The sequence below is a fragment of the Dermacentor albipictus genome, chromosome 7 (assembly GCF_038994185.2).
Source record: "Dermacentor albipictus isolate Rhodes 1998 colony chromosome 7, USDA_Dalb.pri_finalv2, whole genome shotgun sequence".
Classification (NCBI taxonomy): Eukaryota; Metazoa; Arthropoda; class Arachnida; order Ixodida; family Ixodidae; genus Dermacentor; species Dermacentor albipictus.
The window spans coordinates 91,722,829-91,736,054 of NC_091827.1; the positions used below are offsets into that span (position 1 = coordinate 91,722,829).

Here is a 13,226-nt window from a genome sequence, read left to right on the forward strand (position 1 = left end):
GACTAATCGACACGGTACTCTCAGGCCTCAAATGGCAACCCTGTCTGCTGTACCTCGACGACGTGATTATTTTCTCCGTCACGTTTGAGGAACACTTAAAGAGGCTAAAGATGGTCTTTGAAGCAATACGCTCAGCTGGCCTAAATTTGAATTCTGAAAAGTGCTATTTTGGTTTTGAAGAACTTCAATTTCTCGGTCACTTTGTTAGTCGGGAAGGTCTCCGATTTGATCCCGATAAAATCTCTGCCGTTGCTAATTTCCCAACGCCATCAGGTAAAAAGGCTGTGCGACGTTTTCTAGGCGTTGGCGCCTACTATCGACGGTTTATTGCGGAATTTTCGCGCATCGCATGGCCATTAACACATCTCACCCGAGAAGAAGTCACCTTCGTGTGGGGTGAGGACCAGCAACGGGCGGTTCACGACATGCGGGAACGGCTGCAGACGCCTCCCGTGCTCGCACACTTTCATGAAGACGCCCCTACGATTCTTCATACCGAAGCTAGTAATGTCAGCCTTGGCCCAGTGCTTGCACAGCGGCAGGACGGCACCGAACGAGTGATTGCTTACGCCAGCTGGATGCTATCAAGAATGGAGCCTACCTGCTCCAGTACAGAAAAAGAGTGTCTCGCATTGGTGAAGGCCACCCTGAAATTACGGCCACATTTGTATGGTGGATGTTTCACCGTTGTCACTGATCAACATCCACTTTGCTGGCTGACTAATTTAAAGGATCCAGCTGGTCGGCTTGCGCGCTGGAGTCTTCGACTCCAAGATTGCGTGCCCCCCTACGAGGTCATCTGCACCGCCGATGGCGGGACAGCCGCTGTCGTTAGAATGCGTACCGCTTGGTCGAGGTTCTACTGTTCGGGCAGAAACCACCGTCTTGATCTCTGTCTTTGGGGCCCCGCTTGACTACTTCCGAGCCCCCTATGATCCGCTGAGCACGCCCGCTTGCCACCGCAAAGGCTGACTTACGTCGATATCATGTCGACGCCTTTAGTTCCTGATGCTGACTATGCTTTGATGCCCGTCACTGACACATTGCTCACTCATGGTATCACAATTGTTTATCACCGCATGAGTATCACCGCATAGAGTTCCATCTGTAGCGGTGAACTGGACTTTCCTTCTTTTTGTTGATTTCAGCTTGACGCCGTAAATGCTGCCACATGGGATTGAACTCCATTTGCTTTGTGCTTTCAATGAGCATAAAATAGAAGTTTTCCTGGTGGCCACTCGCCTCGATTGCTTCACTCATCAGCAGACCGCGTCTTGCCCTCACAGCCCCTTTAAATACCTCATCGCTTCTGACTTAACACCTCAGTAGACTGAATATGACCACCACGTTCTGCTTTCTTATATTCACATTTTCGACAGCAGCGGCCGTGTCTTGGGCCAAGGTACTCGTAGGACTCAGCGCATAAATACTGGTGGTGTGTTTTCATTTCAATGTCGCCCATATTGGGCGCCCACCGGTGAATGACAAATTATTCAACGTTAACTTGACAACACAGTCGCCAAGAACCTCATCGATCCATCTTGCAGTCCCTGGGAATCACTTGTCCTGATAGTCTGAAATAAAGACGGCGCCTGCCGATTCAGCATGGATTTTCGCCACCTTAACAGAATTATAAAAAAGAGAATGTCTACCCTCTGCTCGACATTGACGATCCTCCTGATTGCTTGTATGTTACCCGCTATTTTCCCGCCATCGACTGTTGCTCCCGGTACTGGCGATTGCCGTGGACGACGTGGGCCATGAAAATAAGGAATTTCTAACATCTGATGGCATTATCCACTTTAGGGTAATGTCATTCGGAATTCCTAACATCCGCACACTTTTAAGCGCACTCTTGGCTCAGAGTCTTTAAATGGCCAACTTGTTTATGTTACTTTCGACAATGTCCTCGTTCTCCCTCAAACTTAAAAACTCATATAGAGACCCTCCGAATCGTTTTCCGCGTTTTTCTTCACCTGGGATTGCAGCTGAACTCGTCCAAATATCACTTTGGCCGCCTCCAAATCACAACGCTTCAATCACCAGACACTGGAAAAATCTTCGCAGTTATGACCTTCCCTGTTAGCCGATGTGCAGAGCATGTTCGAAGCTTTCTAGGGCTATGCTTATACTTCGACTGCTTCGTGAAGAATGTTTTGGACATACTGAGCTCACTTACTGAGCTTTTGAGGCAAGACGTTCTTTTTTCATTGGGCCCGCAACGGGTTCGCGTTTCTCGCACTTCATCAGACTGCTCATTACTTCTCCGATCCATGCCCACTTTGACCGGGCTGCTCCTACCGAGGTCTATACCGAGGCAAGTGGGAATGTAGCCTGTGCAGTAGTAGCCCAACGCCAACGCGGCCATGACAATGTGTAGGCTAGCTAGCTCCTATCTGCCACTGAGCGCAATGATTTCTTTACAGGGCCCGATTCGATTCGATTGGAGCTAACTTTATTTTCGCAGTTGGGCGCTCGCGCGCCCCCACAAGGGCCTACGTCATCTACGATGTCGCCGTTACTCGGCGCGGGTCTCCACTCGCCGTTGCCGGCTCGCAGGCTCTCTGCCTTTCGAGCGCCCCGAGGACCTGCTGGACGGCCCAGATACAGGGCCCGACTATTCTGACGTCGTTTGGGTGGTTGCGAAATTGAGACCACACTTATACTGACGACCCTGCTCTATAGTTAGCGACGCCTACGTGCTGTGCTCGACGTCCTCTCCCAAAGATCCTTCCGCACAGATTGGTGGTTGGCCCATGCGCACGCAAAAATTGATTTGCTTCATGCATTTATTTGCTGAACGCAATGTTCGCATAGTGCACTAAATCTTCTGCGACTGTCGAGTTGAAGGATAAGCTGGTGTCGTCCCCACAGATTATAAACCTAGTTCTTTGGAAAATGTTTAACATCTCATTTGAATACAGGTTAAATAAAAGGGCCCTATAATACTTCCTTGATGTGCACTTGATGCGGCTGCGAGATCGTTCGAAGCTTCACTATTTATTAGAGCCCTGTGACTGCGAAATTTCGTATACCTATTGATTAAAGCTAAAAAGACACCCCTGAATCCATATATCTCAAATTTCATCAACAAGTACTCATGATTTGTCCGATCGAATGCCTTTGAAAAATTCATGGGTATCCCGAGTGCTAGTAATTTACGTTCAACATCGTCTAGAAGAAATTCTGTTTGTGTCAGGAGCGCCAGCTCGGTGGAGAGCCCTTTCCGAAAGCCACACTAACATTTTGTTACTATGCATGCACTTCTTTTTACGTGACGTTAGAGTGCTTCGCGGCACCGTGAGACAATTTCTCGCTGACTGTGTTACTACGTGACCATGTTACCTTCTCAAGTAATCGCCGACATACTGCGTTCAAGCTCTACTCAACGCTAACTGACCAGTTTTCACCATCCCCAGGCTGGTCACGATCGAAAAAACGATTAGGCCGAAGTAATGTCATCATTCCAGTCCCTCAACATCCATAAGAAATTTTAAAAAAAGGTGAATGAAGCACGTAGTTTGTTAATGACCTAACCCGCTATGCTGCTGCCATCACATGTCTTTCAGAATTTATGGAAACTATTCAATCTTGTATTTCACCATAACAGCTGCCTCTCCATTTGTATACATGTCAAGCGCACCTTATGTAATACTCTGAACGCGGTCTTTAAAGTAATAGAATGAAATGAAATTATGTGAGAAATGTGATATGCATGTACTGCAGGCCTAGGTAATTAAGCTGATTCTGAATGTTCGAAACGTGGGTAATACTATTTCTTTCTGGAATATTTTTCTTAGATTTTCTTTGCCCCTTTGCATTCCAGCATGCCCGGCAGTTGTATAAATAAATTAAAATACAGAAATCGCATCTGGCACATAGCATAATTGTTGCTGAGGTCGATCAATGCGGTGGATATTGCGCACACGAGAAATTGAGATACATAATTGCGCAGTTAGGAAAAAATTAAGAAATCAGGTTTTTAATAACTACTTTGCGGCACTCAACGCAACTCACTTGGAGTGAACTCTAAGGATGGCATGGGTTTTGATATGTGCGTCATAAAACTGGTGGTAAAATGTGCTCCCGTTCTACTTATTCTTTAGCGAAAAACGGTGTTATGCATTGAAGCACAGAAGTAACTGGAATGGCCTTGTATTTCGTCACGCGCTTTGGGAATGAGTAAATCGAAACTAGTTTCACGCTAAAGATTTCTTCCATGTGGTTACAACTTGCGAACAAATAGGATACAGCTTGTAATTTGCAGTATGGGTCTTACAGTTTCGTTTAAAACGGATTTCTTGAAATTTTTGTAATTATTCCATGACGGGCTTTGATTTTCCGTCCATCTTTTGTGCGCGTTTTTGAGTAATGGAGCTCAGGGACTGGAAGCATGTGAACTGCCGTAAGCCATTCTTATATATTTTCTACAATCTAGAAAAACAAGTCGCCTGGTATATTTCTCGAAAAGCCTACTATTTAAATAAGATCGCAAAACGTGCACATTCCTAAATTATGTATGACAGGATACCTTTGTTGTATCCAAGGAAGAAGGTTATCACTGAGGTTCAATTTTGCCCCTCTGTGTAAAAGAATGTCCTGCGCATATAGGTGGGAGCCAAGTTCTGCAAGGAATTGCGAAAACTGTCGGAAAAAACACGCGAAACAGCGCACAATTAATTCCTCTCAGATGTTTACCACCAGTGTTCGTTCATCACGGCTTTGTTGTCCGCTGCTCAGACGTAATAGCAGTGGTCACCGCGTGCGCCACGCCACCAGATGGCGATCGTGGCAGAGATACGCTTGTTTCTCCGAAACGCGGGTGCGAGAGCAACAAAAGAAATGAATCTAATGGAGAAAAAGCTTCGTGGCCAATGTTAAATTGATCAATGAATGCCAAGCTGACAGGTATGTAAAGTATGTGAAATTGAATATACGTGAAGTAGGAAGATGTATGCCACATTCGTTAGTAAGACACATTACTTTCTTTATTTCGTCTGGTAAAATTCTGTCGGAAGTGTACAGCACTCAATATACTTTCGCAAACGTGCGGTGTAGTGCTGCCGTGGCCTCCTTTTCTCTAACAAAAGCCTTAGTTCACTTTCTTTCCGTTGCGGAAGTCCACATACCTATTCCGTTCTCGTTACCAGTCTTCGCCATAACGTAGGCCTTGAAAAAATTGGGAGGGTCGTACACACGCCATTTCCTTGCCTTCCATATGTCTGTCTTAAATTTTTTACACACCAACTTCGACTTTGGTTTGTCCGTTCTGCAAAATGGGTCATAGCACTTAATGGAACCGTGTTGTACCTCGGCACAATAACAATGTCGCATGAAATATAGCACGTGCCCTTAATTTTAAATCGATTCAAGACAAAAGCTTAAGTTTTGACGAAGAAATGATCAGTAAACATGTACGGACAAACAAAATTGTTTCGTGCAACAGTTAATATTAAAATTAAACGGAGTCCTTAACCTAATAAATCCGTGAAATAAGCCGAAATTATTTGTTAAAACAAATGGCAGTGGTGACGCCTAAATAAACGTCTTGTGTACGAGCAACGAAGTCGGACAGGAAGCCACGAAAGCACGTATCTTTTGTTGTTCACATAATTGTACACTTCAGAAAACATGAGCCGCATAATAATCGGCTTGTAAATTAAACATTACTTTCACAGAGCAAGCGTTGCACATGTCCCGCCAAAACAACGGGATTAATTGCCAGAGCAACGTCACAAACAACTTTGAACGGATTCCAAGACCATTATCAGACGTATCGGTTCTCGCACAGTGACCGGATTGTTCATGCATCTACAATTAAGGAATGCGTACTAGGCTCCGCTACTGTTTCATATATGCGGATTGCAAGGTGGCCGAAGCAAGGGCTCAAATTGCCAGAGTCATGTACGAAATAGCTCTGAAGTCCTGTTTGTACACTTGTTGTGCGTCTCTGTTCTCGTACTCTGTTAGGAAACGATGGGTGTGTGCGTGTATAATTAATGAAGACACGCTATATCTCGTGCCAATGGCCCCTTTAACTCTTTTGATGCTCCGCCACAATAAATAACGTATGCTTAGGGGCATAACACTGTTGCATTGCGGCGACGCTAACGTTATAAAAATAGTATTATGCAGAGCTTTTTATATCTTTGTCATTGTGAAATTGGGATTGATTGTTGTGAGACATTCAGAAGACAATAAAAGTTCGGTGTAGTTGCTGTAATTATACAACCACCACAGGACAAAAAAAAACAACAGCTAATTATAATCTGGGGATGTATTATTATGAAAAAGATTTACGCATGACGTCTATCAACCAAGGGAACATGCTGGCTTTGAAAAGGGGTATTCTGCAATGAATCATTTTCATGTGTTTATTTCGGTAATCGAAAAATCTGCGGAGTGCAATGAATCTCTCTATATGGCTTTCATAAGCAAAAATTCCACAGCTACCTTGGCTCATCACAAGAAAAGTGAAAGTAGAATGGACACACAATCCCTCCAATTCTTTTAACTGCACGGTTAAAAGAAGTATTCAAGTCATTAGACTGGGAAGGCTTAGGAGTGAAGATCAACAGCAAATATCTCAGCACAGATAGGTTTGCAGATGACATTGCCCTATTCACCAGCCCTGGGGTTGAACTACAACAAATTATTTACGACTTTAACCAAGAAAGTGCGAACGTGAGGTTGACGGTTAATATGCAGAAGACAAACAAAATGGTCAGTAGCCTGGTAAAGCAACAGGAATTCAGGATAGCCAGCTAGCATCGGGAGTCTGCACAGGAGTAGGTTTCTCTAGGTCAATTCCTCACAGGCGACCCTGGTAATGTCAAGAAAATTTACAGAAGAACAAAAATGGATTGGAATGCATTCTACAGGCACTACCAAATCCTGACATGGAGCTTACCACTGCCATTGCAAAGGAAAGTGCTCAGCGACTGCATCCTGCCGGTGCTAAAATATGGGGCAGTAAATTTGAGGTTAACAAAGGAGCTCGAGAACAAGTTAAAGGACGCGCAAAAAGCGATGGACGAATAATGTTAAGCGTAACATCTAGTGACAGAAAGAGAGCGGTGGGGATCAGAGAGCAAACGCGGATAGCCAATATTCTAATTGAAATTAAGAGAAAAAATATGGAGCTCGTCAGGCATTTCAGTGCATAGGGTAGAGAACCGGTGGAACATCAGGGTTACAGAATGGTGTGCAGAAAATTGGATGCGCGAATAAATTTTGAAGTTTTCAGGCGCAAGTTGGAATCAGCGCAAGGCAGGGGTAATTGTCGATCGCAGGCAGGTGCCTTCGTCCTGCAGTGGACCGCAAAATAAGCTGACAATGATGCTGATGGTGATAACGGTGATACGTCTGAAAAACGTGTAGTGGTTAAATGTAGCCAACGTTGTTACTGCGTGTCATCAAGGCCATAAAAATTATATGGATGGATGGAAGGATGGATGGATGGATGAACTTTATTGTGGTCATCTAGGGCGCGCGCGCAGTGGGCCGCTACCACGTCGGGACAGAGGCCAAGCCTCTGCGACTATTCTTCGAAATTGGGGCTGTGTAGAACTGGATCCCAGCATTGAATAAAGGGAAAATCAGACATCCACCCGTTCGTAGCAGTTGCTACAAAGGAAACCCATACGGATTCCACGAAAGAAAGGCCTCATAGTTGAAGAAAAATTCGTTCTGGTCCGGGACTCGAACCCGGGACCACCGCCTTTCCGGGGCAGCCGCTCTACCATCTGAGCTAACCAGGCGGCTAGCAGATGGCAGGGCGAAGTCGATTTTGTCGACAACACAAAGCAAAGGCAAGAGTTTGACGCAGTAGTTCTGCGGAAACCCGCAAGGTGGGGAGAAGCAATGAATAAAGGGAAAATCAGACATCCACCCGTTCGTAGCAATTGCTACAAAGGAAACCCATACGGATTCCACGAAAGAAAGGCCTCATAGTTGAAGAAATCCCAGCATGTAGTGTTGCTTTCATCGCAGCGTAACGTGGGGCACTGCCAGAGCATGCGATCTAAGTACGTTAAGTAAATGCATAGTGCGCACGCATTTGCTGTCTAAATTTCGGGGCGAATCCTTTGAAGAAGTAGGAGGATTGGGTATGCCCCCATCTGTAGAAGCCCCACTGTTAAAGCCTGAGGTCTATTGAGTTTACAGTGTGCGAGGGGGTATGCCCTACGAGCCAAGTTAAATTGATAAGAAGTTCCTTGTACGAAGGAGGAGAGTCCCGATTGTCTGTACCCCCAACGTCACGCTGCCTGGTAGCTACGCACTCGATGATCCCTCGCGCAGCATTGTGTGCCGATTCATTGAGGTTGGGTGGGACACCATCAATTTGTCCCATGTGGGGTGGAAACCAAATGACTGAGTGTGACTGGATCTCCTTGCTTCCTAGTTCATCCCTCCGACTACGCATTCCATCTGGACTATACCGAATCGAGACAACTGTTCTCTCCCGACCATGGCTAGGAGTACCTTTCCTGAATGCATTTGCTTGCCGCGTCGTAATGACTGACAGTGCTGCCTGTGATAGTTGCGGCAGCGCGGAAACAATGGAACATATTCCCTGCCTTTGTTCACGCTACAGCTTCCAGAGACAGTCGCTCGTGACGGCATTAGCACGTCTCGATGACGGGCCGCTTTCTGAGCAGACGATCTTTGAGTGCCGGCTGATGCGACCTTCACACCAGAAGGCGGTGAAGGCGCTACTGGGCTTTATCCGGTCAAACGTTCCTTGTGTGTGTGTGTGTGTGTGTGTGTGTGTGTGTGTGTGTGTGTGTGTGTGTGTGTGTGTGTGTGTGTGTGTGTGTGTGTGTGTGTGTGTGTGTGTGTGTGTGTGTGTGTGTGTGTGTGTGTGTGTGTGTGTGTGTGTGTGTGTGTGCGCGCGCGCGCGTGCAGTGCAGGGTAGCAAACTGGACATCTATCTTCCGGTTAACCTTCCTGCCTTTCTCATCTCTTTTATCTCTCTCCAGCGCCAGCTCGGATATGGTTCCTGTGGCAAATGCCCGAACGACTGATCTCGAGTCACTGTAGATTTATGCGCTCTTGTCAAGATTGATATTGAGTTCCTCACTTAACTTTCATGGTCTACGATAACCGCAGCGAAGGCCCATCTGTCAGTGTAGCCCGCTGCGTATACAAAGCTGTTCTCCGAAGCCCGTTCACGGACCTTTTTTGTTAGGACCTTAGCGCGCACCCGACGTGTTCGCACGTTGCGTTCCGGATGGGCGTTTCGTGGGACGAAAGTGATTCGGTGCCTCTGCTCTCAAGGCATGCTGCAGAACTTTGTTTAGGCTATTGTGAGTGGAACGCCCAGCTCCTGTAGGATGTGTCTTGCAGGTTGTGTGGTATATAGCCTGCCGAACTGAGCTCTCTCTTGCGTTTCCGCGATTTCCTCTAGCGTGTTATGGATGCCGAGTTGAAGTAAGCGTTCCGTGTGTGTGTATATTGGGAGGCCGAGAACTCTTTTGATTGCCATCCTGATTAATGCGTTGATTTTATGCTGCTCTGACTTTTGCCAGTTTTGCATGGCCACAACGTAAGTGAAATGACACAATGCGAACGCATGTACCAATCACACGACGTTCTTCTCCGAAGCTCTGCTGCCGGTTGGCTACTCTTCTTATTAGTCTAATCGCATTGCTCATCTTCTTAGTGAGTTGCAGGACTGTCTGGTTGTTAGAGCCACTCGACTCGATCATCATGCCGAGAAACCGAATGGCATCCACTCTCGGTATATAGCCTCTATCGCTTGTGCGCCGTTTGTTATCGCATTCGGCGAGTGCCTTCCATTCCATCGGTTTGGGGCCTCTGCCCTTTGGACGGTATAGTAGCAGTTCCGACTTGTGCGGTAAGCACCAAGGTCTCGTGGGCTGGAGGTATTCCTCGGTAGCCTCAATCGCCTCTCGCTAGCGTCAATCGTGTAGCGGTTGCCTGATCTCCTGAATCCCAAATTCTACATCGAGCTCAACGTTCCCGGATCCTTCGAAGTCAGGTGAAGGTGGTGCAAGGCCCGATGCTACCGATTCTCACGCGTCTGGATAAAATTACCTCGCCGAAAAATTCGCGCTTGGCGCGGGTAAGGTGCGCGCCAGGGTCTTGCACTGGTCGGATTTAGTGTTCGTCTCGCTGAGAAGATGCTTTAGGTGGTTCCTGGTTCCCCCGTTGCGCATGTGCCCGTTGATCGAGTTGCACACCTCGCGCCATTGCTGTTTAGAGAGGGCTCTGCAGTGTTCCTGTATAATTCTGTTGATTTCCGAGATCTTTTTTCTGAGCCTGTGGTTGAGGCTTTCTCCATTCCACCTGGCGAGAAGGGACTGCTTACCCTCCGACAGGTGAGCCAGACAACTGTCCTTCTTTTCCGCTTTGGTGGCAGATTTGATGCCGCATCCAGCCGTTGCCACCCATTGTTCGAGGCAAGACTTGTTCTCACTCTCCGTTCGCGCTTCCCTAACTTTGGAAACTTGTTCCGGTATGCGTACTGGAAGATACGCTGTCTCGTCTGCGTGACCTGGAGGCGTACCCCGACGTTCTACCCCGACGTTCGTCCATTTGACCGCTGGGATGCTCCTGACAAAAGTGAGATCCGGTGTCATGTCACGGCTCGACCATGCCCCGCATCTGCTGGGGAATGTCGGATCTGTGCCAAGATCAAGTTTAGGTTTATAGCCTCGCGCCAGAGGTCCACTTCCTTGTAAGTGTTACATAGGTTGCCCCAGGTATGGTACGGGGCGTTGAAGTCATCCGCTATGATCACAGGGGAGTCGCTGCTAGTTGCGTGGCCTTGGTGATTAGGGCTTTAAAGCGTTGTCTTAGGTCTTTGGGACTGCTGTAGATATTTAGGATGAATATACTTTCGCGGTTCACTGGGCTGGGAATAATTTCTATCATTATGTATTAGACTTTACTTGCCGTCATCTTGATATCATGGCTGATGTGAGTCACCTTGTTGCTAATCAGTACGCTGACTCGTCCTTTCTCGTGTTTCGTTATGGGCCTGTAGCCGGACAGCGTGACTTTAGAGGTTAATGTTTCCTGTATAAGTCTAACATGTGGCTTCTCTGCGTGTGAGCGAATATATTGTGGCAAGGAAGCCCTCTTAGGAAGGAAACCCCTGCAATTACATTGCCACATTTTAAGTGAGTTTGTGTGGCCATCGTATTGCTGTTGTTTCGCTGTGCTAACCATCAGAGGGCCGATCGCCCTCGCGCTGGGACTAGTCGATGCTGTTGCAGGGAGTGTAGGAGCTTTAGATCCCAGCATAGGTGCTACCATGTTTTCTAAGACGGCTTCAATTTTACTAACCCAATGATTAGTGCGCTCCTCTGTGGAAGCCATGCTGCTTTGGAAGAGCGAAAAGTTTTCATTTTTCTACCTAATGCTGTCACTGAGAGCGGAGAGCAACTCGAAATCTGATTTGGTCCTACCTGCAGCTCTTTCTTGCTCTTTAGCAATTGTCCTCTTTTTATCAGGCCTCTCCGTATCGCTCTGCTCAACTATAGGGACTTCCATTGGCTGGGGAGCGACCAGCTGCTTGTCAGGCATAACGGGTTCCCCTATGACTGCCTTTCTCAATCTAGGCAATTTTTGCCATGAGTCGAGCTATTGTGTTCTTTATCGTCTCGTTTTCGCGCGCAAATTGTGTTAGCCTGCCGTTACTCCTATCATGCTCTGTGTTGAGCCTCGCGTTACCTTTTCCAGCATTCCTCGAACTCGGTAGGCTCAGGTAGGGTGGGCCTCGGGCAGCGATCCCTGGAGTAGGACCTCGAGGATCCTGGTGACTCGAACCGGCTTGATCGCCTCGGCGCCGGGATCCGGAGCCACCCCTGGACCGGGATCTGGTATTATTTCTGGAACAACAGCGCCCTCTGGGTCGAGAGCGACTACAGCAGCTTTTTCTGCAGCGAGAAGGATGGATGGATGGATGTTCTGAGCGTGCCCTTTGGGACGGGGCGGTGGGTTGTGCCACCGTCTTGCGGTGGAGGCTACTGAAACTGATTTTTGCTCTCGTTGCTAGGTGGCGGGGACAAAGCCCCGTTTCTCGAAGCCTCCACCACCGCTCTCTCCAATCGTCTCCTTCTGACGACGTAAGGGATTTGGAATCTCTGCTTGCACGTTTATCCGTCGTAAGGTGTGGGCTCCCGCACAACCCACACTTTGGTGTATACTGGTGTTGGTCATCCTGGTTCACTGCCCCATATCCCGTGTGGATGGACTCTTCGGGAGTAGGGGAAACATCGGCGCGATGTCCGAGTCTGCCGCACGCATAGCAGATATCGACTTCCTTGTGATAAAGAAAGCACCTCAAAAGGACTGGGCCACATTGTACCAAGTTCTGGACCTTGAGTCCGTCAGAAGCTATGCTGATCGTGCCTGCGTTCTTAGTTCTCTTGACCGCCGAGGCAGGCAGGTTTCTCTCGGTGACGATGTTGCGCTCCAGGTACGATGGACAGTCTTTGAAATCGGTGTTTCTGATTACCCCTTTACAAGTGGTGGGGGGGGGGGAGGGGTGGCTTCGTATGGACTGACTTCAAACGCTCCTTCAGCTAGATGAATTTGATTCTCGTACATCTTGCAGAGTTTTCTTGGTTGGGCGTGCTGGCCACCATAATGGTTTGCTGCATGTTAGGACAAATGATGCCCAAGCTCATTCGCGTCGGGGTAAGACTCGCCGCTTCCACAATTACCTTACCGATGACGGTGGGTCCTGTCTTGGCAATATTCAGCTCTCCGGGACGTGTATGTTAATGTTGGAATGCTCCATGGGCATGGGAGTCATCCGCGACGCCCTGATGATCCTGGTCTTGAGTTTATGTTCGTTTTCCCGAAGTCTGAGTGAGGCGCCGGCGTTAGGCCTGTCCTCCCATATGGCGCCGCCGGGGCTGTTGACAGATTCCGCCTTGGTGGACATGATCTTCGAAACTGCTGACTTCCACAAAATTCTACCGAAAATTCTTAAGAGGGATGGTCCTCCCATTCAACTGTCATCGGCATATTCACTGACATCTCAGAATTGTTGCGGCAGCAGCACTTGGTGGCGCCGATCGGTGCTACGGCGGGCTAGGCCCAGTTGTCATTAGGGCCAGCAAGGCGGTGGCGTGGTCCGAGCACAAAAATATTGAAAATATGGGAAGGAGGCCACACACCGGAGAAAGTCCAGTGACGGTATGATCCTCTTGCACTTAGACGTGCGCTGGCACCAACGTTTTGGAGATTAG

At 47.8% G+C, this 13,226-nt stretch overlaps 1 protein-coding gene across 1 annotated transcript in view; it reads right to left on the reverse strand.

Annotated features, from left to right (window-relative positions):
* The window catches only part of LOC139048066 (uncharacterized), a 48,699-nt gene that overhangs the window by 13,263 nt on the left and 22,210 nt on the right, over positions 1-13,226 (reverse strand). The window contains exon 7 of the mRNA XM_070522460.1: positions 5,130-5,269. Coding sequence (XP_070378561.1) covers positions 5,130-5,269 — 140 coding nt within the window. The remainder of the gene's footprint in view (positions 1-5,129; positions 5,270-13,226) is intronic.